The 27,729-nt window shown below is 52.6% G+C and overlaps 1 protein-coding gene across 1 annotated transcript in view; it reads left to right on the forward strand.

Moving 5' to 3' along the window:
• UBL4B (ubiquitin like 4B) overlaps positions 1-22,169 on the forward strand; it is a 48,538-nt gene extending 26,369 nt beyond the window's left edge. The window contains exons 2-5 of the mRNA XM_074370135.1: positions 3,153-3,274; positions 19,516-19,633; positions 20,349-20,462; positions 20,633-22,169. Of these exons, the coding sequence (XP_074226236.1) occupies positions 21,267-22,169 (903 nt within the window). The 5' untranslated portion in view covers positions 3,153-3,274; positions 19,516-19,633; positions 20,349-20,462; positions 20,633-21,266. The remainder of the gene's footprint in view (positions 1-3,152; positions 3,275-19,515; positions 19,634-20,348; positions 20,463-20,632) is intronic.
• The last annotated feature ends 5,560 nt before the right edge of the window (positions 22,170-27,729 follow it).

Here is a 27,729-nt window from a genome sequence, read left to right on the forward strand (position 1 = left end):
CACATGGTCACTGTCATCTGACTCGGGCAGACACTGCTGTGCAGGGACCGTCTGATACACAGAGACCCTTGAGGTCTGGCCTAGGGCGGGCACTGCTCAAAGCCCTGAGTCATGCCCAAAGCCACTGCTTATTTTTGAGAAGTGCACCATTTGAGGACATTTGGGTCCAGACCCTCCATCTCCATAAATTAGAAATGTGATTAGGTGCAGCTCTTATTTAAAAGGAACATCTTAATCTTTGCTGATTCAGAAGACGTTTCGTGAATTTGCAGTGTTTGGGGGAATAGCATTGGTAACGTCAATTCTGTGACCTTGAGATGGTGAGAAATGTATATTCAGAGAAGTTTCCCCTTTGGTGAGACCTAGTCACAGCAAATACCAAAGGCAACATGGAAGAGGAAAAGTTATCCACCTGCGGCCTGCCAGGGCTATAAAGGGAAAGGAAAATGTTCCTGCCCTTGATCTTGGGTGGTTTGGGTGATTATGAGCTTCACGTATGAATATGAGGCTCAGGGCCCTTATTTCCATTTCTGCATCTTTTATAGCCATGGTTTTTCAGGCTTTAGTCACGTGAGTAGCACCTTCATGATTTTGGCCACATCTGAGCGTCACTTGGACTGTTAACATCTAACTTTAGATTAACACACACACACACGCACATACAGGCACTCAAATATCTTTTAGGAGGACATTGTGCATTCTTACCATGAATGGAACACCAGTAGCACTTGTCTTAAACAGAGAGTAGCTAGAAAAATAAATAAAACTTAAGTATAGAATGTGATTACATTGTAGCTAGAGTTGCCTTTGGAAGGCTTTGAGTCTAAGGTTTGCTTTCTTTCCTCAAACAGGAATGTCAGCCAGTGTTAGAGGATGTTAAAGTCCCATTGGCCACAGTTTTTAGTGACCAGATGCAGCTCTGATTCAAAGGGCACATTGTAATCAGGTGTGAGAGAGAATCAAACAGGAAAGATTTTCTCACTCTTTCTTCAGGACAGCATCTCATATTGTCTCCAGTTCTGCCTAGAGCACTAAGCGGTCCTGCCCAGGAGGCATTTTTCTCTGGCCCCCAGCCTAAAAGCATCCCTCTCAGCTGATTCCTGACCACATCTCTGTGGTTCTGGCCTCAGACATCTGCTCCACCCGCCCAGGGGGAGAGGACCCATGGAGTTGCTGGAGACCAGGGTGCCGGTCTCGCCTTCTCTGATGTTGCCCAGAATATTCCAACCTTAATGAGACAACCCTAGAAAGACTGTTTCCACTTTTCTTAGCAGAGCTACAGGGAATTTTCCATAATGATTATAAGAAAACCCCAAGCGTGAGAACAAGCAGGGCGTTCGGGTCCTACTTCCTGCTGCTGACGATTCCCAGCGGTATTTTCAGCTCTGCCCACTCCCCTGAGGTCTACACTTGTATGTCCAGCTGTCCATTTGTCCTCTCCACTTGCAGGCCTAATAGATGTCTCAACTTAACACGTCTAAGCAAAGCAGAACTCTTGACTTTGCCACAAACCGGCTTTTCTTTAGGGTTCCCTGTCTCAGCTACAGACACTGCCCCTCTCCAGCTGCTCAGGCCAAAGACCCACGTGGCCCCTTTCCTTTCCCCACACCCCAGATCCAATCTGTCCTTCATCCAATTGGCTCCACCTTCCAACAGTATCCAGAATCCAATTCCCACCCCCACCCCCTGCCCTGCCTTCTGCCCCCATCCTGGTCCATGTCCCCACTGTCTCTGGCCTGGATTACACCTCATAGCTGGCCTCCCTGTGCCTCCCCATTCTCCACACACCAAAGCTAAGTGTGATCTTTGCGTGACAGAAGCCTGATTGCATCACACCTTGGGTCAAACTACTCCAGTGGCCTCTCTTGACTCTCAGAACCAAACTCAAACTGCATCCAGGCCCCGGGCCCGTCCCTTCTTCACCTTCCCCTCTACCTCAGGCCCATCACACTCCAGCCTCTGGCTTCTTTCTACTCCTCTGACACCCACCCGCCTCAGGGCCTTTGTCCCTGCTGCTCCCTCCGCAGGGCACTCGCTTTCCTGATCCTCAGCCGGCCCCTGCTTTGCTCCTTCCCTTTATCCAAGTCTCCATGGAAACAGCACCTCCTTAGGGAGATGCCCTGACTTCCCCTTCCCCAAGCTGGCATCTTCCCTTGCCATTCTCCAACCCTTCACCCTGCTTGCTTTTTCCTCCAAGGATTTATCACTATTGACATTTCTTGCCTGAGAAGGTCTATTTCTCTTTCACTTTTGAGGGATAATTTCACTGGATAAGAATTCTTTCCTTCTTTTTAAAAAAATTTTTATTGAAGTACAGTCAGTTACAATGTATCAAATTCTGCTGTACAGCACAATGTCCCAGTCATGCATATGCATACATATATTCATTTTCATATTCATTTTCATTAAAGGTTATTACAAAATATTGAATATAGTTATCTCCATACAGAAGAAATTTGTTTTTTAAAATCTATTTTTATATATAGTAGCTAATATTTGCAAATCTCCAACTCCCAAGTTTATCCCTTCCCATCCTCTTTCCCTGGTAACCACAAAATTGTTTACTATGTTTGCAGGTCTGTTTCTGTTTTGTAGATGAGTTCATAGACCTTTTTTTTTTTTTTAAGAATTCTTTCAACATTTTAAATATTTCACTCCACTTTCATCCTGCTTGCATGGTGTCTGAAGAGAAGTCTGATGTATTTCTCACGTTGTTCCTTTGTGGGCAAAGCAGTTGTTTTTTTTCCCCTCCTGACTTCTTTCGAGATTTGCTCTTTGTCTTGTTTTCTGCTGTTTCAATGGCTTGGTGTGGATTTTTTGGTCTTTATGCTGCCTTGTGTCCTCTGTTGACACTATAGTATCTATTTATTTGCTTATTTTTGTACTGACTGTCTCCCACATGAAAATGAAAATTCGTGAGGGTAGGGACTGTGTCTAATTCACTGCTTTATTCCACTGTCTGGAATAATTTTGGAAGCTAATGGTATTCCATAAATATTTGTTGAATAATGAATGAGTAATCAAATATAGAGCATCTGACTAATGAGTTTGTGTAAGAAAGCAATGTTGTATAATGCAATTCATACTATCAACTGTCATTTTAGGTTTTCTCTTCTTAATTTGAAGTCATTTAATCTATTTTTATATTTCAGTATAAAGTTGGCAGCTGCACTTTGTTGGAATAATATTATTAATGGCTACCACTTACTACACGGCAAACACTGTTGGGCTTCGCATGTATTGGCTTACTTAATCCTCCCAAGAACTCTTTGAGGTAAGTACAATTATTATCCTCACTTTAGATATGAGGAAACTGATTCACAGAGAGGTTAACTAGTTTGTTCAAAGTCACACAGATACCAAAAGGTAGAGCTAGAATTTGAATACATGAAGCGTGGCCATGAGCTTCCATGAGCCTAATGTCCAACTTCTGTCTCTATTTGCTGTTTTTCATTGAGATGTGACTTACATGAGCAAAGTGCACTAACCCAAGAGTACAGATCAGCACATTTCTATGTGCTCCCAGGACTGGAGACAGGACTTGACTCGAGCCCTGCAGGCCTCCTCGTGTCTCTTTGAGTCATTTTCCCCCAAAGTAACCCCGAGTTTAACCTCTGTCACTAATTGATGTTGGGAAGTACTGTCTTTTATGTTACCCTCTTTATTTTTTAAAAAAACATTAAAATACCTTTATTTTGTCTTTTCTTTAGTGGCCTTACTTGATTAAATGAAGGCTAAGAACATTAAATAATGGTTTTGTGGTCTGTTAATACGACATTTGGGAACCAGCAAGTTAGACACCCCGATGCCCACCCTCTGCTGTCCCTGCCTGGCCCTGCTCTGAGGTGCCTGCTGACTCTCCTAGATAGAGGGAGAGGCGGGCCTTTTGGGGAAAATTTGGTATGTTTGTCACAGTGTCAGGCTTGTGGCAGGTATTTAAAACACCTGCTGGTGGGTGGACAGATGGATTGGTTATCTGTGTAGATTCTCTATCCCCGCCCTTGAGGATTTCTTGGAGAGATGCTGGTCTTTGTCTGGGTTGCAGGCTCCTAGCTGCCGGCAGGTGAGGTCAGAGGCTGCCCGCCTGGTACCAGGAACTGTTCATCACCAGCTGGGGGCCCGTGGCTGGACTCTCCCACCCCCACCCCCACCCCATGCTCACACGATGCTCACCACCCTCCCTAGTCCTATCTCTTTCAGTCATTCCTCCTGGATGCCCTCCTGGCTTTCTTCCAGAAGGCCTGGCCCCTTCCTGAACTTCCACTGGGCCTGCTTCTACCTCTACTGTTCCTCTTCCTCCTGCCTGGGCGAGGGCGAGGGCTAGGGTAGGGCAGTCCAGGATCAAAGCCATGGTGGACATCATATTCCAGGACTGAGGGCTTGCATCTGGGGAGAGAGGTATGGTGCACAGGGGAGAGAAACCCACAGACATTTATTTCTCTGCAAGTGGGTTGGGCCCAGCCTTCTGCAACTATTGCCCTTGAGAGCCCAGAGTGCTCTGTGCCCTGGTCATTCCATCCCCAACGTCCCCAACACACACATGCACATGCGCGTGCCTGCACGATTCCTAGCAGGGAACTGGAGGGGCAGCAGCAGTTGGAGGATCCCAACTCCCAGTCTGAGGGTTCCTCCCCCGTTCCTGCCACTTACCCCTGCCCTGTCCCCGTTTTCTCCCCAAGTCTTTGAAATACTCAGGAGCACCTGGGAGCCAACGGATGTTTTTATGTTAGTAAACGCAGCAGAGAGGAGAGAGGCAGCAGGGGAGCGAGAGAGAAAGGGGTGGCGTATAGACACAGGGGGAGGCTGCACAGTAAACTGCCCAGGACCTGAAGGGACAGGGGGACAGGGGAAAACCCAGGAGGAGGGGGATGTGATCCCTCTCCAGATTCAAGCATGTGGGGGTCCCCTCGGTGTACTGGGCAGGCAGCCTGGTAAGGATGGGGCGGCTGTGGCACCCCTCCTGGGGGGATGCTAAGGGGCAAGTTTGTACAACTTTAGGTGGGGGATACAGAGGGAGTCCTGTGACCCTTGCACAGTGCTGCCCCTTCCCCTCCATCCCACTCCACGTGGCCAGGCTGGCCACAAGCTCCAAGGTTCCCTGGCCTCCTGGGGAAGCCCAGGAAGGGCAGGAGTGGGATGGAGACTCAGGGCCCAGCCCTGCGTACCTAGAATCCCCCTCAAACCTACAGCTGTCTCCCCTGCTCCAGCCCTGTCTAGTGCTTGCTCAGAACTTACCGACTTCACAATCCCTGGCCGCCCCGCTCCCGGGGCCCTTCCCCGAGTGTCAGCAGCAATTTCCTGGCAGGCCTGGTGACAGTAGCCTGAGCCAGCCCAGGGGAAACCCAATGCCATGGTGTCAGCAGCGGGTGTCCCTTGGTGTCTGGGGAGCAGGGCTGAGACTGTGCAGAGCTGAGCCGCCCTAGGGGGTGGGAGGGCTGCCACCACCCCACCCCCGCAGCTCCCCGTCCCTTCCACACTCAGTGGAGGCAGTTGTGCCCACTGCCCCCCAAACCCAAGGACCCTGGCAAAGACACCTCATTCCTACTTCACAACTGGACAAAGGCTAAAAATTCACCCACACCCTGGAGACAGTGCTTGGGAAACAGTGCCCTGTTCTGGGCCGGCACAAGCCCTTTCTAATCTCGCTCCAGCATTCAGAGAGATATCTTTATCCCAGGCCCATCACGGGCCCGCAGTTTGCACCTTCTGCCTCTGCTTTTACCTTGTTGCTGGCTCTGTGCACGACGCCCACCTTTCCTGTCAGCCAGAATGCCTGCTAGGGGAGGAATGGGTCTCCTCTCTCCTCTGTATCCGCCTCAGGTCAGGGGCTCTGTCTTCCAAGGACTAGTTCTTGAGGGCAGAGACTGGTCATATTTTATTTAGTCTAATTGCTTCTTAACACACTCGGATACTTATGAATACATATATTCTAATTTTAACTGATGCGGCACTACTGTATGCACCGTTTTCCTGGGTAATGTGTGTTTGCCCCACCCTTGGCAAGAGCAGGGGCTAAGTCAAGCTTTGCTGCATCAAACTGGTTGCACTTGACCTACAGAGGGGTGGCAGGACTCACCGTGGAACGGAGGCTCTGAGCCCATCCAGGGGCGTGGGACAGTGAGTCAGTGGGGCATTAGTTTGATTTGGATCTAAGTCCTGCCTACTGTCCAGTTAAGCCTTTTTCTTATGGCCAGCAGACCATTCGTTGTTGTTACTAGAACTTCTCTCGCACGGGCCAGCTGAGCAAGCCACCCCCCGCCCCCGCCATCCACTTTAGTCCTCTGCCTGGGCCACAGCTATGGACTCAGTGCTGGAGGCCTGGCGGGTCTCTTTTCCGGGCGCTCCTCCTCTGTTTCTTCCTCCGGAAGAGGAAACTGAGGCTGAAAATGGAGTAATGTGCTCAGGCCTGCCCAGCCATCTGAGGTGCTACGCCCCAGATCTCCCCATCAAGTCCCTGCTGACCCAAACGCTAAGAGGTCGCGTGAGCCACATATACTGAGCACTTGTAGTGTGCAGAGCTCTGCACTCTGTCTCAGGCTAGGTAAGAATGTCTCCAAATAAAATAATACAGTTGTTCCCAAACTTGTAGATTTTATGGACCAGTTAAAAATTAAGGGGATGGACATAGGTCTGACAGTTCTCACTTTGCCAAGAATCAGTTTTCTAAAGTCTTACTTTCATCATGTTTTGTAACAAGAAAGAAAGGGCATTTGCAGTCAGAAGAGGGATGATACCATTTTAAATCGAAAAACTGACTAAATGTTCCCATATGAGGAGTTCATTATTGATTTTTCTTCTTCACCTCTGGCCGGTAAATGCATCATCATGGACCAAAACCCTCCCTTGGACCTGAATGAGAAGACCCAGGTCTGTCCCAACGGGCCCATGCTCTGGTCAAATGGGGAGTGGGCACTGGCCCAGATGTCCAGTTTTCACTTCACAGTCCCCTCCAGGCGAAGGTGGCCCAAAGTGTTGGAGTGTTGGAGTATGATGGGCAGAGCTAGTCCACCCTTCCCTAGTGCCCTGCTGTCGGGGAGCAGGACAGTTCTGGGAAGGGCCTCTGAGAGCTCTGCCCTCAACTGTCTGACACCCTTGTTTCCATCTGGATGCTTTGACCTAAGAACTAGCTGAGGCTGTTCCACCTGTGGGAGTTAGTTAGAACATAGGCCAGATATCCCAAGCCTTATGGGATTGTACCAGCTTCTTCTCTCACTGGCTGTGTGACCTTGGACCAGTCCCTGAACCTCTCTGGGCCCCTTTCCTAGGCTCACAGGGCTAATACACATACCACAACTCATACAGCAAGTGTACAATCATATGGCCACTGGGACTTTTTAAAAGGCGGTTGTTCCAGGACCCCAGAGCACCCAAGTCCTGCCTGCCACTCCAGAACCCTTCTTCCATGCCCCACAGCCTGCAGGTCTTCACCAAACCTGAGATCTGCCCAGGGATGTTGTAATTTCCCAGCCTCTGGCTCCTGTAGGCCTTGATTCCCTCATCCTGACCCTGACACCTCGCATCTTCCACCAGGTCCTGCGTTTTTGACTTAACGTCAACACCTGTCCCCTCTGGTGCTGGCACATCTGGAAGCTTGAGTCCAGACGCTGTTGCTCAGACTCCATGGCAGCCCCTGGCAGGGCTCTTCCTGTTGCTGGGCAGTGGAGACCGGTGTTGACTCTCCCTCACCTCCTTCCCAACATCCCTCATCCCAAAGGCCAGGAGGAAGCCCCTTCCCTGGAAAAAAAATGACTCCCCATTGGCTCTTCTAGGCTCCAGGGTCCACCCCCCGAGCCTGGCATCACCCTCCTCTCCTGCCTCACGCCAGCACCAGCATGGGGACTGCGGGCCGCCAGCCCTCTGCCCTCTCAGGGAAAACCTGTGTCTTTCCCTCCCTCCTTCCCATCCTTTTCATCCTCCTTCAGCCCCCCAGTTCCCCCGGCCCCCCAGGTCCTCTCCCACTCGGCTCTTATCTGCCCCAGGATCTGACCTGCACATGCACTCCCTGCTCAGCATGCTCCTGACCCTGGGATGGCATCACCGCCCAGCCTGCCTGCCCTGGGGCCAGCTCCGGCCCGCTCTCCTTCCCTTTAAAAACCCCCATGTCTTGAAGCTGATTAAAACAAACACAGCTCATATTTTTGTTCTTAATCCAATTCTGCACTGGGCTAGGGTCGAGGAGGGAGGATAGGATGACAGAAGCACATTCCTCGCCATGCCAGGGGGGGAGCCAGACCAGGTACCCGCCAGGAAGTCCCCAGTGGCTGGGGTGGCCATGGGTCCAAGTGGGGTGCTGTCCGACAATAGTGGATAGACCCCTCCCTGAGCAGGATTCAGCTGCTGCTCCTGGGGCAGGTCAGGAGGAAGGGCAAGTTCTCCAGGCCTTCCCAGAAGGGGGACGAGAGCCCCTTCCGGGAACGGAGCAGCCAGCTGGGGGCAGGGTCTTCGAATAGAGGCCTTTATTCTCTCTAGTCTGGAAACAAGACTGATCCTCTTGTCTCTGCGGACCCCTTCCTGTGACATCCCTCCCCAGTGCTTGGACTTGGAGTTCCTCAGGACACACAGACACAGACACACACTATGGTCACCTCCTCCTGGCAGGCTAGGCTCACAGGCCTCTGAGAACGCTGTTACTGTCTGAGTGAGAGGTGATTCCTCCATCACCCTGAATTTCCTGGTGAGGGGACCACCTGCAGTAGAACATGGAGGGGAGGGCGGGTCCAGTGATGGTGCATACAGTCTGGAGGCCAAGTATCTGGGTTTGAATCTTGCTCTGCCACTGACTAGTTGTGTGACCATAGGCCAGTTATTTCATCTTTTTGCTTTTCAGATTCATTATGTGTAAAATGGGGGTAGTAATAGCAGTATCGACCTCAAAAGGGCACTTAGAACCAAACACTGATAACAGTATCTGGCCCTGCACTGTATACTGTATTAAATACGCCATCTATATTTGCCATGTACTGTGTTCTATTCTGGCACTATACTGTCTACCGCTACTGTAGGAAGACTTGATTATTGTTAGTACTGAAGGCAGGTAGAGGTAATCATAGATCCACCATCTAATGGCTGGGTGGTTCTCAGCAAATCATGCCTGTTCTCTGAGCCTCAGTTTTGCACCTGTAAAATGGGAACAAAGTGAACCTCAGAGCATGATGGTGAGGTTTAAATGTGATAATAAACACGAAAGTGCCTAACACTGTTTATTAAATCTTAAAAGTGATGGGATCTCATTGTTAAGTGAGACCTTGAAGGGAGAGTCTTGTCCAAGAGAGGAGGGAATAGGATGGTTAGAGCAAGCAAAAAGAATGGAAAGAGGAGAAAGAAAAGATAAAAACAGTGGAATGGTTCAGAGAATGAGAATAAGAATGAGACTAAAGAATAGTGAAAGGAGAGAATGAGGACGGAGAGGAAAAATTAACAAAAAAATAGCAGAGAAGGAGCTTGATAGAGAGAAGAGAGTCAAGAAGGGAGGGGCAGTGGGCAGGATGGGGAGTGGCCTGGGAGTGAAGGGTCTGCCTTGGGAGCCCATAGGGCTGGGCTTTCTCCTTGGCTCAGGTCTCCAGGCAGGAGAAGGTGGGAGCAGGCGGAGACCCTGGCTGCTTCGTCCTCCCCACCAGGCTCTGTCAGCTCCCAGGCTGGGAGGCCCCATCCCACCACCCACGCGTGCAGAGCCAGAGAGGTCTCTGTACCGACGAGGCCCAGGTGGGAGAAGGTCTCCTGGGCTCTTCTGTGAGGCTACTGGCCTGATGAATTTCTAGCTCTCTGTTGGAGAGATGCTTAATAATTCTTTTCCCCAAATCCTTAGAAGTTTACAGCTTCACGGTCTTTTGGGCTACAGAAGACGCTAAAAATCCATTGTTTGAATGGTAGTCTGGACAGCTCGCCTGCCTGGCCAGCTCCAGAATGGGCTGAATACCTCCTAGGACAAGGCCCTACCTACCCTTCAGAGGGGTTTATTGGGCCCCTTCCAAGACAGACCCACAGTCAGTGGCTGCAGATCAGTCAACTGATCAGTAACAACTTTGTGAGACCTTATTTTGAGCCCTGTTTGAAGGACAGAGGGGCATCCTGGGGCACCCATAGAGGGTGAGTGGGTGGCCAGTGTGTCCTTGCTGAAGCATCCCTGCCTGCCAGGTCTGGGCTCTCTCTCATCCTCCCTCCCTGCCCCGTGGCCACTTGGCTTGGGCTGTGACAGTTCCCCACACCGTGGCTAGAAGCCACCATGCATCAGTAGGTCAGGGGGAGGGGGACTAGAAATGGCCCATAAAAGTCTTGGGCTCCCCATAAATGCAGAGCCGGCCTTTGAAAGCCCAAAGCACTTTTATGTGCTAGTTAAAGGGCCTTCCTGTTGTGTCGCCAGGATTTACAGGGAGGTGGGTGGGAGAATGGGGTGAGGTGAGGCCAAGTGCAGCCTCCACCTACTGACACTCCCCGGGCTTTTTGGAGCTTCAGCCCTCGGGGTCCCAGAGGAGAAGGGAGGAAGGGGAGGACTTAGCGACTTCTCGGCCATCACTCTTCATTTACGAAGCAGGGACTGGGAGGCTCCTCCTCGGTCCTTTGAGATCCTGAACCAGCTCACTGGGGCAGTGGTGACTGAGGCAGGGACACATTCTGGGCCAGCAGTGCCCAGTGCCAGGGGAAAGGAGGCCCTGAAAACAGAGGCAGAGTCCAGGCTCCCCATGTAGTTTTCAAGCACGTAAGAGTAGGATGGTCCAAATGGCTTCATTTGGAGAGGCTGTTCCGTGGCCAGTCTTGCCTATGCCTTGTGCCCGATGCCAGCGCCAGGGGATCAAGGAGAGAGAACAGGCCCTCGGCCCCCATCTCAGCTCCATGAGTTAGGGGTGCCTGTCCATCACCTGTCTCCACCGGGCATCCTGTAGGAATGCACTATTCAGGAATTTAAACTTCAAAACGTAAAAATAAAAAAGGGAAAAGCCCCACAAGGTTAGTGTGCTATTCTGGCCCCTGTCCCTCATGGAATGATAGCTGCGTGAGTTTACTTTTGTCTTTGGGAGAACTAAGAAGGACCCTCCCTGACCTGTGTGCAGAGGGGCAGGAGAACCCTCCCTGTTCTTCCACAGCATCCTGTGCTCACACCTTACCCCCAACTCCGCCCCAGGGCCTGCCAGCATCGTTTAAAGATCCAGTGTGTTCTGAAGGAAAGAATCAAGGTCTCGGATCACCCCTGGAACCAGCCATTATGCTGGGTGACTCACATCGTCCCATTTCGACCTCCTCTCGCCCTGCTCGGGAGATACCAGCATCCTCCCCATTTTACAGTTCAGGAGAGAGAACTAGCATTTGCCAAGCTCTTCTCCTTTATCAGACCCTTTTGAGAAACAGTACATGTGCTCTCTGCTTTAATCCCCCTGGCCTCCCAGGTGGATAATATCAACTCCAATGTGTGTATGAGGAAATTGAGACCCACGGAGGTTCAGTGACTCAGGGAAGGTCAGGTGGGTAGTGCCCAGCCCAGAGCTCTTTCCCCTCTCTTTGTTCCATTGGAGCTTTAGGTCTCCTGCTGTCCCTGTGCTAGCATGCCAGGACACTGAGGCAGGGAGAGAAGCCTGCTTCTCCGTTGATGTCTGAGGTGTCTCAGCCTTTGGCTCTCAGACCTGACTTGTTTTTGTCTTTCTAACAGCACCCCTCCCTACCCCTGCTTTACCTGGATTGCTTCATCCTTGGTCCATCCCTCCTGGGGAGCAGCCACCAGAGCACACTCAGCCTCCTAGGGGTAGGGCCCTGGGCAGGGGGATTTCTACATTGACCTTATGATGACCCCTGTCCCCAGCCTGCTGGCCCCAGGTGTCCATTGTGGCCTCAGGCCTCTGGCATTCTTCCCTGACTCTGCAGCTCCCCTCTGCTCCTCTGTGACCCTATTGAGTTTCCCCAGGTCTGGCCAACCAAACACTGCCATATGAGGGAGAGTTACATTTCCTGTATATGTGTCAAAATATCTGGGGGATGTGAAATAGATCAGACATGTATAAAAATAAACTTTTACAGGGTGACTGACTATTCCCCTCCAGGGGGAACCAGCGATTCACTCTTCATCTGGGGCCCAGAAGCTTGGCTGGGGCCTTGGGGACCACTCCCCACACCCAGCTCCCCACCGCTGTCCTGCCTCACTTCCTTGGGCTGGGCTCCAGCTCCTCTCCTGCAAGGCATTCTCCCAGGGGTCCATGGGCGTGGCAACCCGTCCAAAATAGGGCTGAGAGTAGCCAGTTACCTCTCCGGTCCCAGCTTCTTGATGGGGTGGCAGGACTTGCTCTGTCAGCCCCTTTTTTCTTGTGGGAAATTATGATTCTACTACCCAAGGTCTCCAGCCTAAGCCACAGCAGGACCATCTCATCACCTCTTCTGTTGAGTGGAACATGGAGATTACATCTCAGCTGTCCTTTTCCTGTTGCATTAGTGTGAGGCCTGGTGGACTTGAGTGCAGGGGTCCTTCTGACCAGGAACCCTTGCTTGAATTCACCAGGAAGGCTTGTCAAGGTCATCTGATTGTCAAGGTCATCTTGCCCATCCCCCTGCTTCTGGCTAACTGGTTCAATTAAATAGGGCTGTTCTGTTTATTGCTAAAAGTTTACAAGAAGTAGCATCCTAGGTTCATATCAGAAATTTCTCCCTAAATGTTATCCTAAATCCTTCTGCCCTCAGATTCCCTTTTACCCTTCTCCTTAACCATGTCCTTGCAGGGAAGTGGGGGGGAGGGGTCGTGTGTAAGTGGAAGCTTGAGACAGTGCACTGTGGTTTTGGACAGCTCTGGAGATTCCTGCCCCGACCTCTCTGTCACCCCTGAAGCATCTGGGGGAGAAAAGCCTACCTGCCAACCTACAGGATTCCCACCAGACCCCATTCTTGGGCCATTGGTTCCTGTCTGGCAAAGAACCTAGCCTGGTCACTTCTGCCTCTGCTCAGCCAAGTGGCCAGGGGGTCTCAGGACTGAAGACCAGATACCTGGCACTTAGTCAGGGCCCCATTTCCATTTCTCTACAACTGTGCAGGCTGGAGAATTCCTCTTCCCACCCTGGCTCCCACACCTTGCTTCCTGGCCCCCGGGCTGTCACTGCACACACACCACTCCCGACAGACACTGGCATTTGATGGGCAGCTGTCATTCCTGCCTGAAAGCTGGTGCCCAGAGCTCGGGCTGTGGGACAAGCTCTCAGCCTCCATTCAGCCTGGCCCTCCCATCACCCAGCCACCTGCCTGTCACCTCCCAGGCCTCTTTTGAACACTTTGTGTCCAGACCAACTGCAGACGCCAGAAACAGCCTCAAACCAGTGGTTTCTGAATCTGAGATGCAGATGGATGGGAAGACACAGGTATGTTAAGGATGTCAATAGGGGCATTATTTTGGAGAGCCCAAGGGAGGGGAGCTGACAGCTGGCTCATGGCTCCCTGGACATTCTCTAGTTCTCTCCAAGGCAAAGGACCCCTGCCACCCTCAGATCTGGTCCTGTTGCTCTATATTCCTTGCCTGAACATGAACCCTGCCATTCTCAGACACTTAATTAGATCCCTGTGAGTGAGAGGAATGGGTTGACTTGTCTAGGAGTCCCAGAAGCATTTGTTAGGAAATGGGCTTAATGTCCAAAAGGTCCAGTGTGATATTCTTACAACTGAGAAGCTCTTGAGCTCATGTTGGTGACCATAGGAGGGCCATCAGCTGGGATCTCAGGCTGTTGGCTGAGCAGCTGGTCACTAGGGTTTCAATACCAGGACTGACTCAGTTGAAGAAGTTCTGGTAATATACTAGGGAGGCTGAGGCAGCCCCTGATTGGGCCTGAGTTTTCCCGTTGTTTGATATAGCCCATGCTGCTTCCCGGAACATCCAACCAGCTGTTGGTTAGATTAGAATTTTTCCCTCTTGCTTTTGGCTCCAGCCTTTTCTAATGACTGGCTACGTGTGGTTAGTGCTGCCAGCTGGAAGAGCAGGAAGGTAACCATTACAACAACCAGCAACCTGCCCAGCCCCATACCCCACCTGCCAGATGGACTTCCTCACAGTTTTCCAAGCCCAAATCAAATCCAAGTTCACTAGCTGTTTTGTCAGCTGTCATTAGGTTCCTCTTCTCCCGGCAGAAGCCTGCCTTCCAGGTAGCTGGGTCCCCCCAAGGCCAGCCTCACCTGGTCTGTTCCCAGATTTCTTCCCTCTGGACCTCCATTTGGCCCGAGCATCTTTGAGGCAGTGGTCATGTGGCTGATTACATGTCATCTTCCCTGGCAGGAGCCTGCCTTTATCTCAACTCAGAGAATAGGGGTAGTGGGCAAGAATTTCATCCAAGGGCTGGCCTAAGCATCCTTAGGCCAACAGCCAGGCTGAAATGGCGGCGCAAGCTGCCCTGTTGGAGGACCAGCCTTGGCACCTCTCCAGGAATGACAGGGGCCCCTTTGGTCCTGCAGAATCAGTGTGGCAGCATCGTTAGCGTGGCCACAGACTTCTCCATCCAGACCCAGCAGTGGACTCGCAAGACCAGCAAGAGCAGGAGGTGCTCAGTGCAGGGCTCTGAGGGCACCTCCTCTTTCCTTGCTTTTAATGCATCATGTTTGATCTTTGCTGCATGGTGCAGGATTCCTGCCACTCCGACTGATAACACAGATCTTCAAAGGAACAGTCAGACATGGACGGAGGGGAAAATTCATCAAAGCCATTCCCGAGGAGTAGCACACCCACCAACGCTAGGTCCTCCAGGGTGCCCCTGGCCCTCAGCTGGGTCTCTGCAGCTGCCGCCGTTTTGCTTGACCCAGGAACCCCTTTGCTTCTCCACTTAATCTGGCTTAGATGTGAATACATTTTTTTCTTATTGTTGCTGCCTAGATAAGACTATAGATTTAAAAAAAATCTTAATTTCTATTATTATTTTTTTTAGGAAGCACATTATAAGGAAAGTAAGGGAGAAATAGTCCTCAGGAACTGGAGGACTCATGATACCGTTCAGAGCATCAGTCCTAATGGAAGCAGAATCTGCCCCATGACGGTCCACCCAGCCTGGCATGTCAGGCAGCAGTTCACCCCTCTGTGCTGCCCTGGTGGACATCCACGAGCTGTCTGCCTGAGCTTTCTTCCCAGAGCCTCATGCCTGTCCATTTTTTTAGGATAGAAGAAAACTCCTTCCCCCACTTTTACCTACCCCTCTGGTCCACCTCCTGCCCCTGCCAAGTCTGAGTCCAGCCTGAGCCCTACCTCTTGCTCTCTGTAAATTTGCAGAGCAGAGATTACTTGCCACAGTCTGGCACAAGTGTCTGGCACATACTTAGTGTGAGAGGAATGTTTGTGGAACGCAGGTGTGGATGCAGCGTGAATAACCAGCCCTGGCTCTGAGCAGCTGAGCCTCCCTTCACTCCCGGTGCTGATGGTCCCTGCTCTGAAGAGTCATCTTTCGGAATCTGTCTTTGAGAGTTTATAATACCACTACTCCAAAGTTCAGGGCATATTTAGTACTTCTAAGTGGATGTCCAATATCATGACTACAATCTGAAGTAGACTATTTTTTATCATCTGAAATCACACGGCCTGGATGCAGATGGGCTGAGAGGATGCCCTGTGTGGATCATGGTTGAAACGCCCCCAACTGAGATGATGGGCCACCAGCCACACCACGGGCAGCATCTCCACCAGGACCCACTAGGGAAGACCTCTTGGCAGCAGCACTGGGTGGGCGTTCCTGCAGCCCTGATGGAGTGCAAAGATGGTGCGAGAAAGCAAGCCCCTTTGCTGATGCCAGCTTAGGTTGGCAAGGAGAGAGTGCGTGTGTGTGCATGTGTGTAAGAGAGCCCTGTGTGCGCTGCAGGGATTTAGGATGTGATGTGCATAAGTCAGAGAGGTTTTGGCCGCAGTGAAGAATGCATGTGTGAAGGTGACTGGCCCCTGACTGGTTATCCTGCCCCATCTCCCACCTCCTGCCCACCCCGCCCTCTCCACAGCCCAGCTACACTGCATCCCACACTCTTCCACGTGGACTTGTGCGTGCTGGGCCCTCCACCAGGATGCCCTTCTTGCCTTTTTCCTGGAGGAAGCTCTTGCACTTCAGACCCAGCAAGACCCCTCCCTGATGAAGTTTCTCTGACCTGGCCCCACTTCCTGTTGACGTTGGAAGTTCCCTCCCTGCCATGGTCGAGTTTATGCACAGTGCTAACATGACAGGTTTATGTGTATGTGTTCCCCACAAAGGGATGTGTCTTACTATCCTCTCTCCCTGCCTCAGCACCTAGCTCAGCACCCAGCTCAGGGTGAGCACTGATGTCTGTGCCCAGAGCATGGCTCCTCAGAGCATGACCTGTGAGGGTGGGAGAGAGTGTGGATGACTGGCAGTCTGCCAGAGGAGGGGACTCATCTCCAAATAAGGCTCTGGATCCCGGCCCAGTCTGGTGTGCCCAGGCCCTGCTTGGTTGGTGATGCTGGAGCCGGCCAGGGAGGTCACCAGTGACATCTAGTGGTCATCACAGGCTGCCACCCCACAAGGTTTTCCAGGAGATGTGAGTCTGAGTCCCATGCACTGTGCTATGGGCTGGGCTTCTGAGTGGCTCCCAGCCAGTGTGACTTCTCCAGGGCTGCAGGACAGCAGTGCAGGGCAGGACCTAGGTTGCTGGGTGCAAGAACTGAGGCGTGGAGCCAGAGTGGGGAACCCACAGTCAGAGAGGGCAGGGCCTGGACTGCAGCCCGGTTCCCCAGGGCTCCTGAGACCCTGCCATCTTCTGCCCTCCCGCTCCAGCTCCCTTTCCCTGCCTGCCTATCTGCCTCAGTCTTAGCCCCTTAAACTGTGTCGGAGCAGCAAAGACCCACTTCAGTGCAGCTGCTGAGACAACCAGTGCCAGCCAGTGGGTGAGGGGCAAACCCCTACTGTACGCCGGGCCTGCACAGAGCAGCTCTGAGGGACCCCCTTCAAAGGGGCAGGGGGTCCCTGGTGACAGGCGGTGGGCGGCACAGGCTGAGTGGGGTCTCGGGCGGCACAGGCTGAGTGGGTTCTCAAGCAGCACGATGTGGACCTGAGGGCAGCCCTGGCCGCCCGGCTGTGTCTGGGGACTTGCCTCTCTCCTGCAGGCCTTGCAGCACCGCCATGCATGCTCAGGAGGTGCTGAACTGGGGGGTGGAGGCCGGGGTGCAGGAACCACGACTTGAGGCCCTCCGTGCCTGGTCGATGAACAGCTGCCGGGACTCCACTTTCTCTGCCAAAGTTTTCTCATGAACCATTTCCAGACTATAAGGAGAGGGGAAGAGGGATGCCGTTCTCAGCAGGGGGGCTTGCAGAGGTATTTATTGTCCTTTTTTTTTTGCTGTAACAATTCCTTCCTGCTTCTTCTTCTCCCCCTCTTTCCTTCCTGGCACAAGTGTCCTTTTGTGCCGTCTTCCTTCTGTCTCTGCCGCCCCCCCCCAACCCCCGTCCTCTCCTCCCTCTGGACAACTCCCCTTTCTAAGCATCTCCTGTGCTCAGGTTCCTCGTTCTCCATCCCCCTCCCCTCTCCACTCTTTCTGTGGCTCCATCTGCCTTTCTTCTCCTGACTTTGTCTCCATCCCCATTTCTCAGCATCTCCCAGTCCTCCACCCCCGCCCCCTCCCCTGGAAAGCCCGTGTGACATTATTAAAGTGCAATAATAACTTGATAACTTGCCTGAGGAGTGAGGTGGGCAGAAGCATAACAGACCTTTTTCATGAGCCTTTTGTGCATCCCCAGGGCAGTGGCTGTAGACTAGTCAAAGCCAGAGCACCCTATCTGTAGCTATCAGCTAGCATCTCCCGGCCCCTTCCTCCCCTTGGCCTGCTAGGTCTGCAGAGGGCTGCTTTGCCTGCCTACCCATGCAAGCGGGAGAGCTCACCCCAGCCCATGGGGAATCACACCTGGGCACATATCTAAGTGCGATGAGGTATTCCTTGACATTTGGGGTTGACAGAGCGCATGTTTACAAGTTTATATAAAATACACACTGTGCCTTCATAGGTCAAACACTGTGCTAGGTCCTGGGGCGTGACCTGCCTCTTGTGGCCTTCATAGCCACCCTGCCAGGGAGGGGAGGCATTTGACAGGGGAAGCAAATGAGACTCAAGGAGCAGGCTGCTCAGAGCAGCCCCAGGCTGGCAGCTGGACATTTGACTTGTATCCTACAGAGTTCACGCCCTTAGTGTACCAATGTCCAGGAGTAATGCCAAGGGCTCTGGACACAAAAGTGTTCACAGATCTGTCCCAAAGCACCCTCCCCTGACTCCCTCTTCCCTACTGCAGGCTTTGTGCTGGTTTCCCAGTGACACAATTGCATTTATGGTTGTTCGCAGGAGGGGTTCGGACTCACCGCTGACCAGTGTTCTCTCTGTACACATTTGTTCCTTTCCCTCCAGTCACAGAACCCACTCATTCCTGCTAATCTGCCCCCGTAATTATGGCAGTTGTTGTCTGATTGCATGCTCTGATTACACAACTACATTTTCTCATGCTAATTGCATAATGAAGACAGGCAATTACATGGGGAAAATTATGAAATTTCCAAGCTCCAAATATGATTTGAGGGCTCAGCAAGGTGCCTCCACTGTCCCCCTTGGGGAGGGCAATGGGGGTTCCAGACACAGAGGCAGGGGTCAGTGGTGACCATCTCTCAGCTTCCGGGGACATTGCCAATTCCGAAGCTTCTGTCCTCCTGGCCCACTAGGACACTGGGACTCTTTAGACCAGGGAGCTGATTTGGAAAGTGTGACCCAGCAGCTGTGGCCCTCCAAGTCCCTGTCACAGAGGCACCTGCCTGCAAGTGACCACTGGCCTTGGGGAGATGGAGCCTGAGCTGCGGCTCTCGTGTGCTTCTAGAAACCCAGGCCCAATACATCTTCCCCAGTAGCTGCCACTGTCACAGGCAGATGAGTCCGCTGGAGGCAGGCGGCTGGTTCTCTTCCTCCATGCATGGAACTCTGGCCCCTGCCTCTTTCCTCAGATGTCCCATAGTCTGGGAGGGAGATTGCAGGCCACTCCCCTCCCCATTTCACCTTCCTTTCATCTCCTGCAGAAGATGACTCAAACTTCAGCCCCTAGGAAGCCTTCCTAGATTAGCTCTACTCAGGGCATTGCCCCAGTAGCCCCCTCTCCACCCCCGCCAATCTTGTCTATCCCATGGTTTGCTCACCACATAGTCCTCCCCACCAGACGCTGGGAACTCCTAGATGGTCCCTGAGAAACCTCATCCACCCTGCACTCCCTCAACACGCTCAGCTCCCTGTGCGCCCTGCCATCACGAAGTACACGGCCCCTCCCCTCCCCGAACACTACATAAACTTTTGCAAATTCTATCTTATTTCAGATGCACCAAGGGAGTTGGCTATTTAAAGGATACTATAGAAGATCCATTGGTAAAGACTGGAATCACTTTCTGATTTTTTTTTATGTAATTTCGGATTGTCATCCCTCTAGGGGAGAAGTGGGGGCAAAGGAGAGGCTGCCAGCAGGTTCATATCCTGCCCCAGCCTGCCTTACATGACCCTGCCTCCTCCTGCATGGCTCAGAATGTCAAAATTTTATCTTCTTCATTCAGCAAACATGCCTGCGAGGCCTTCTGTGTGCCAGGCTCTGTGTGCTGGAGGCGGGGGATACAAAGACAGATAAGACCCATTCCCGGCCTCCGAGAGTCAGTGAGGGAGAAACAGACACAGGTAGGTGCCTCAACCCAGGTATCAAGGGGAGTAATGGTTACACAGAAGGAGGTGGGATTACCTCTACCCAGGACTGGGGAAAGCAGGGAAGGCTTCATGGAGGAGGGGAGAGGTTTCCAACCATTCTTTTTTAGATTCTTTTCCATTATAGGTTATTATAAGATATTGAATATAGTTCCCTGTGTTATACAGTAGGTCCTTGTCGTTTATCTATTTTATATATAGTAGTGCGTATATATTCATGCCAAACTCCTAATTTATCCCTCCCCCCCTTTCCTCGTTGGTAACCATAAGTTTGTTTTCTGTGTCCGTGAGTCTATTTCTTATTTGTTACTTCTTTGTAGTTGAACTTATTCGTAAGTTCATTTGTATCATTTTTTTTAGATTCCACATATAAATAATATCATGTGATATTTGTCTTTGTCTGACTTACTTCATTTTACATGATAATCTCTAGGTCCATCCATATTGCTGCAAATGGCATTAGTTCATTTTTTTTATGGCTGAGTAATATTTTATGGTGTACACACCCCATATTCTTTATCCAGTCATCTGTTGATGAACATTTAGGTTGCTCCCATGCCTTGCCTATTATAAATAGTGCTGCTATGAACATTGGGGTGCATGTACCTTTTAGAGTTAAGAGTTTTCTCTGGATATATCCCCAGGAGTGTGATTTGCTGGATCATGTGGTAACTCTATTTTGTTTTTTAAGGAACCTCCAGACTGTTTTCCATAGTGGCTGCACCAGAAGAGGTGGTTTTTACTCTACATTTTAAAGGATGAGTCGAAGAGTTCAAATGAAACATGCAAGTAAAGAAAAAGGCGGGTAGGTGTGGCTGAAGTGGAGGATGTGAAGTGGGGAAAGCTGGGTGGAAGCAGGGCCAGGTCGTAATGCCCTTGGATGCCATGCTGAGGAGCTGGTTTTGATTCCAAATGCAAAAGGATGAAACTGGATGATGTCACTCAGAGGAGTGACTTGACATCATTTTGGTTTAGGAAGACCCCTTTGGCTGCAGCATGAATGGCCCCAAGGGGGCAGGACTGGGAGGAGGAGATGAGCTATGAGTTCCGAGCCACAGGCTGGAGGCTGGAGGAAGGTGAGTGCCTGAACTGGGTGGGGGATCAGTGGAAATGCAGAGGAGGGGCGGATTTTGAAGCCATTTCTGAGGAAGAACAGAAATAATAAGGGCGGGGTGGCGGGGTATAGCTCAGTGGTAGAGTGAGTGTTTAGCATGCATGAAGTCCTAGGTTCAATCCCCCTTACCTCCATTAGTAAATAAATAAATAAACCTAATTACCTCCCTCTATCATCCCCTCAAAGAACCAATAATAAAAATAAAAGAGAAGAAAAATATATATATTAAAAAAAGAAAGAAAGAATAATAAGGCTCCTTTGGTTGAGGAGGGAAGAGGAGGAGGGAGGCGGGGAAGGCGCAGCTGATTGGCTGGCAGCGCACAAGTCCGTGAGAAAATGGCCGAGAGATAAATGTTAGCCGGCTCTCTAGACCGGAAGCTCCATGTGGGTATCTATCAGCTATCTAAAGTATCAACTGTGACACGATTTCTCCCTGAGGCTGGGTCCTAGCAGAGAGGACACCCAGTATGCACTGCTGAATGAGACAACGTGGACATGTTTCCTTCTGCCATCCTGTCCTTTGGGCCCTCCTGTTCCGTCTCCTGCTCTCCTTTCTCCCAGTCCTGTGTTTTCTTTCCTGGCCCTCCCTTTCTCCTCTTCATCCCTCCTTTCTCCTCTCACAGAGGAAGGATGGTCTGTGTTCAAAATGCCCCTCTAGGTTCCCTGAAGTTCTGCTCTGGGGCAGGCAGCATTGTTACATCACCACACATTAGCCAATGGCTGCCCTCCTGGGCCAGCGCTTGGCCTCCTGGGCCACCGCCCTCCATTGATAGGGAGAAGCCACTTCCTCCTGCAGAGCCCTTAACCCTGAGGGCAGCCGCCGGAGCATGGATCCCTCCTGATTCCGCTCTCGGCCTGATGTTCCTCACAGTCAAGCTGCTCCTTGGGCGGAGATGCAGCCTGAAGGTGTCAGGGCAAGAGAGCGTGGCCATGCTGAAGAAGCTGGTGTCGGAGCGGCTGCAGGTGCCTGAGGAGCAGCAGCACCTGCTCTTCCGCGGCCAGCTCCTGGCGGATGACAAGCGTCTCTCCGACTACTGCATCGGGCCCAATGCCTCCATCAACGTCATCATGCGGCCCCTGGAGAAGACAGCACCCGAGGAGGCCCACCAGTTCCAGCCCTTGTGGCAACATCTGGGCCAGGTCCTCGCCAGACACTTTGGGCCCCAGGATGCCAAGGCAGTGCTGCAACTGCTGAGGCAGGAGCACGAGGAGCGCCTGAAGAGGACAAGCCTGGAGACCCTGGAGCAGCTGGCGCAGCATCTCCTGACCAGGGAGCTGCCAGCGGAGCCCACTGGGGAGAGGGAGCCTGAGGCTGAGGCCTCGGAGCCCCCGAGACAGGAGGAGGAGAAGGAGGAGGAGGAGGAGGAGGAGGAGGAGGAGGAGAAGGCTGATCAGTAAACCGGCCATCCTACTCATTTGCACACTCAAATTTGTCTGGCCTCATCCTTAAGTGTTCCCTGGTGACTCTGCACTAGTTTCTGCTGATGTCGATGCATCTTCACCCCTTTTTGAAATTTCAAAGCAGCTGGAGGGACTTTGGACCCCTCTGTCCTCTCTTGGGCCTGTGGTTTCCCCTCTGAAACACAGAATGATTCCATCCCCATCCCCTAGAAGGGCTCTGATCACTACATGGGCAGCCTGAAAGGGGCAGCAAAGCCTGCGCGCTGCCTTCTGGGCTGCACAGCTTTGCCTGCACATGCCCAGGCTGTCAGCACACCTCCTGGCTTGGAGTCTCCATGGCTGTAGACAGACCCTCTTTCTCCAGGGGAACAGATGATGTGAATTCAATTCTTCCACCCCATGGTGCCTACCCCCAGACCCCTGATAGCCAAGGGGAGAGGAAGGCCAGGTAGCTGGCCCTTGTCCTCTGGGTGAGGCTGTCTCTGCTGTCTACCTGCTATGCTTCCACAGCTTAAGGGACAGGGGCAGCAGAGGTAGGAGTTGAGGGGAACACCTACTGTGTGCCAGGCCTGGAGCTCTCAGGGAGACACACACAGACTGGGAAGAGCAGGAAGCTGAGGCTTAGGCAGAAAAGGCAGTTTGCATCATCACACACTCACATGACCAACATGAACAGAGATGTGCCCACCCCCTGCCCCAAGTACCATCAACCAACAGGTCTCGCTGAGCCCCCACTTCCTGCCCAGCACTGCCCAGGCTCCCTGGGAGCAAAAATGGTACCAGCCGGGATCCTTACCTTGACAGAGCATGCAGCCTGGATGGAGAGAGAGGGCATAAGTCGGACAAGTAAAGCAGCAACATAAAACCGGATTTCAGTCTGTGAGACTAAATGCCCGGGTGCCAGCTGCACATCGCGGGGTCCTGGGCTCAGAGTGGAGGGGCCAGTCCCCACAGACTACAGGCCCTCTTCTCTGTTCTCAGTGTGAGAGAGGGGCCCTTGCCAAGGTGCTGAGGAGCCCCCACTGCCCGTGTGTGAGGGGGGCCAGGAGCGCCCCGAGAGCCCAGTCTCCTAAAATCCCAGAAGTTCTGTTACTGCAGTCGATCTATCCTGGGTGATGGAGAAAGAAAGAAGGGGATGAAGGCACAGTCTAGAAAGGAAGAAGAGGGCTTGGTTCCCTGGGAAGCATCCTTTCCTTGGCCTGTGGGTCCCCACATCCTTTTAATTGGGGCACATTATAATAGTATCTGCTCACCCACTCTTGCATTGGTGTTTATGAGGGTCAGATGTGGCAACTGTACAATTGAGAGTGATGTGCTCTGGGGTAGGGTCAGTGGCAATGGCAGGAAGAGACCCTTGAAACCGTGTGTCTGCCTCCATGAACCTGCTTAATAGCCATTGTCTCCTGTCCCAGCTAATGACCATCTCCTTTACCAATGCCACATCCCTTGCCCCACCAGCCAGGAGGAGAGGAAAATCGGGGCCTCCGAGGCCTCTCCCAGGGCACTGAGCATACAGCTCGGGGTGGCTGTGGTTGGGGGTAGGGTAGCCCCTGCCCCCTGGTTCCTGTCTGGGCTCTGGTCCTGCCCCCAAGTCCTCCATCCTCTGCAGGAGAGACCTCCTGAGGGTTCTGCGAGTGTGTCTGTGCTGGGGTAATGCCATTTACGGGGGCGGGGAGGGGGGCGAGCCTATTATCTTTACACCAGGGGAACTAATAGCCCATTTCCTGGGAAATCTGTGAGTGATAAAAACAAGTGGGCTGTTTTATTCCTTTTGTCTAGAGAAGCTGGCATGAGGGATGCGGAAGCCTTCGTTTTCTCTCCAGTTAGTGGGAGAGTCAGGGCTGGCTGGGTGCAGCCACCTCCACTGCTTGTCCACAGTGCTGCAGGGGAGGATGACTCCAACCCAAAATGGGAGGAAAGAGAGTTGTCCTGCCCTTCCGTGCCCATGACTGCCATGAACTACTGACTCCATCCTTCCCAAGGGGCCCCTGCTCCCGTCCCTTCCCACAAAGGCTGAGCCCAGGAGAGGACACACCACCACTTGGAAATGAGCAAGAACTTGCTTCCATTTGTTACCTCTCCCAGGGATATTTTACGCAATGCCGTGTTTCTTACCGTGGGGTGACAGGCTTTGTCCCCTAATGGATGAACTGACATGTAGCAGGGACTATTGGGAGACTGGGAACAGAGCGATCCCTCATACTCCAGCGATGGGTTAGAATCCTATTCTGTCTGAAGAGCTCTAGCTCCTGGGCTGCCTGCTGCAGAGATCCTCCCCTGACCCAGTTTCACCTTATTTCCAAGGTGAATTTAAATCTGTGCCAGCAAACCAGCTGAAGGCTGCCTGTTCTCTCCTCTGCTGTCACCCCTGAGGGGTGGTAGGAATGGGGAAGGCGCTCTTTTTAAACTGCAGCCTTGGGCATGTAGCTTGTACTTAGCACCTCTCTCCTACCATGAAAGGACACAGATGTCCCTACAGGTAACTACTTTGCTCAGGCAGGAGACATCTCAGGACAGCCACTGCATCCACGTTTCCAAATTTGTGTTCTTATCCACAGTGAAACCTGGCTGCTCCTCCTAACTCCTTCCTGTATCACTGTAGGCTAACACCCTCGGTCCACTGGCTTCTGGCGAAGCAGTCTCTGATGGAAACAGGCCCGGCACCCTGGTTCATGTGTTATTTCATAAGTCCTTTATTCTTCAATGAATACAGATTGATGATGGTCCTACTATGTGCCAGGCTTTGTGCTAGGGACTTAGGTTGGTAGACAAGGAGCCCTGTCTCCCTGAGAACGTGGTTTAGAGAGAAGCATGCCCCCTGCTGTCCCTTGCTGCATGGTACAGTGGAGGGGCTGGGAGAGGTCCTGCCACAGTCTGGGCTTGAGATGTGGGGTTGTGCTGGCAGCTTGAGGCATGGTTTTTGCCCATAGCTCTGAAAGATGGGGTAGGGAATGGTCTGTCAGAGTGAAAGTTCTTGCAGATGTTGGAGAAGGAGGGCCCTTATAGTGTTCCAGGGGCTCAGAGACTCTAGATGCCTGATGTTACAGTTAGAATCAAGTCAGATCCTGCCCACATTCAGAGGGAGAGGATCTCACAAAGGCCCAGACGCCAGTGAAGGATGGGAAAGAGGGGCAGCTGAAGGAAATCTGAGGGGCTTTTCCTGACACCTAGGGGTCCACATGTCACAGCTGGAGAGCTGTCACGTGACTCAGCACACCCAGCTTCTGATCTGGCTGAGTGCCTCTTGACGCCCAGAGTCACATGACGTGCCCACGGTGCACACCCACACACACACAGACATCCTCCCAACTCCTCACACCCATAGGTTTGGGTCCATAGTGGCAGAGCCAGGTTTGCAGAAATACAGAGCTTATAGGCTCTGTGCCACATGCAGTATCTGGGTCCAGACCTGGCTTTTTGGGGTTCAGGCTGCTGGAGCCCAGCTGACACAGCCCAGCCCAGGCAGCCCAGCCAGAAGATCCTACATGGTAAATGCAAGGACAGAAAGGGAAGGCTTTGCAGAGCCAAGCCCAGGGACTGCTAGGGCAGCAGGAAGAGGTGGCCTGGACCAACTTAGCTATGTTCAAGTGATGCCTCAGGCAGTTAGGACAGGGGTGCTCAAAGGACACCTGGAGGGACATGGAGATGGATGTGTACACATTTGTGTGTTGGGTGGTGGCTGGGCTTTGCAAGGGTGCTGCACACTTACGTCAGTGCCAACTCACGTTATGTCTGAGGACAGAGACTCCCTTTTCCGTGTGAACTCTCCAAGGTGGCAAGCTTGCTCCCCATCTCGGCCCCAGCCTGGATCACTCTCTTTGGGCTCTGAGCCGGGTCTGGGTGGCTGCAGCCTGTGGCAGGGCAGTGGCCGGAGGGCAGCCTGCGCTGTGTACAGGTCCTGCTGCTGAGCCAGCTGTTGTTCGTGGAGACGGCTGAGGCAAGGAAGCTGCCCAGGTCCCAGGCTCCCTGGAGCAGATGATGCGCCCACCAATTGCCTCGCCCACTCTTCCCCTCTTGGGTCACCTCTCTCCTCTCCCGTCCTTTCTGCTTTTCTTCCTGTACCTTTTCTCTGCCCATTCTCTCTGGTTCTCTCTAACCACGTTTGGGGCGGATTTGGCTGCATTGTGCGGACATCTGGGTACTTCCTTTCAGCTCTTTCTCTCTCTAGTCTTTATATCTCTTTCCACTCACCCCCGCCCACCTTCTCTTTCCTCCCATCCCCTTCATCCGTAGTTGCCCTTCTGTTAAACCCTCCCAGCTCTTCTCCCTGTCCTCGCAGTGTCCTCTTTCTTATTTGCCGACTCATCCAGTAGGCAGTTGTGAACAAGGACCCAGAACCCACTACCTTTGGCTATGTCCTCACTCTCCTCCCTACCTGTGCACACGTACAATACTAATTCATAGGCACATCTCCCCAGCCCCGTGCTGGATGGGAAATAGCCTCATTGCATGCATGCACATTTTTGCAGATATAAACCCCTAGACACACACCCAGAGAAAGGGCACAGATGTCTGCACACACAGGGTGGCCACAAACAGCCTTGATCACAGATGGACGTGCTGCCAGGAAGGGGGGACCAGGCAGTGTTGGCCAAGGCAGTGGGCCGCCGGCCGCCTCTCACGGCACTTCGGCCAGGAGGTTGGTGCTAGGTCCCTGCCCTTCCTCTCACACCTCTGCCCAGGCTGACTCAGCTGCACCCGGTGCCCTCACGGTCTTGGCTTAGCTCCTGTGTTCCCTCTGGTCTCCCTTGCCCTGGGAGCTCCTTAGCTCTTCTGAGCTCCAGGGCTATAAATCCCCTTCTGGAAAGGACTGTAACCCAAGGAGCCAGCAGGAAACCCAAGTCCCCAGGATGGCTCCCACCTCCCTGCCCTCTGCTGCCTCTGACAGCATTTCCCATCACAGTGATTTAAGAGCTCCCTGGCAGCCTTTAGCGGCTCCCTCTGCCCTCGTAGAAGGGTGATAAATCTGAGGTAACTACTGTCGGTCGCTGGCCATAAACCCATCATGGCCCACTGCAGTGGGGCCAGGCCTGCCTGCGAGGCCCGGCTGAGTCGGCCTTGTAAGCCAGCCGCCCTTGAAGAAGTCCCAGGGCACCCGAGCCTGGGACGTTATTTATGAGCCTCAGACCCCAGGATCAAAGCCACTGCCCATCAGAAAGGGCAGGCGGGAGGCCCTCGGAGCCCGCCCTCCACCAGCCCCTCCTCTCAGCCAGACAACCTCAGGCCACTGCTGCTACTTAAACTTGAATGACCATGTGTTGGAGAAAGCCGAAGTATTCTCAGGGTCCCCTGAGCCTCCTTCCACTTTATTTCCCTGACCAGCTCTAAGTGCCCCCCCCCTTACACACACACACACACACACACACACACACACACACACAAGAATAGGGACTCTGAAGAGGCGTTGGTGACAGAATTGGGGCAACAGAGAGGGCTCTAGCTTGGATGGCTGCCTTTCCTGACTGCTGCTGTCCCTCCCTCCAACACAGCCAGGCTGAAAGGAACGGAGGGTCGGGGTGCTCAGACCCCAGGACTTTGTCCAAGCGGCCCCGCTGCT

This window comes from Camelus bactrianus, chromosome 9, assembly GCF_048773025.1.
Source record: "Camelus bactrianus isolate YW-2024 breed Bactrian camel chromosome 9, ASM4877302v1, whole genome shotgun sequence".
Taxonomy (NCBI): domain Eukaryota; kingdom Metazoa; phylum Chordata; class Mammalia; order Artiodactyla; family Camelidae; genus Camelus; species Camelus bactrianus.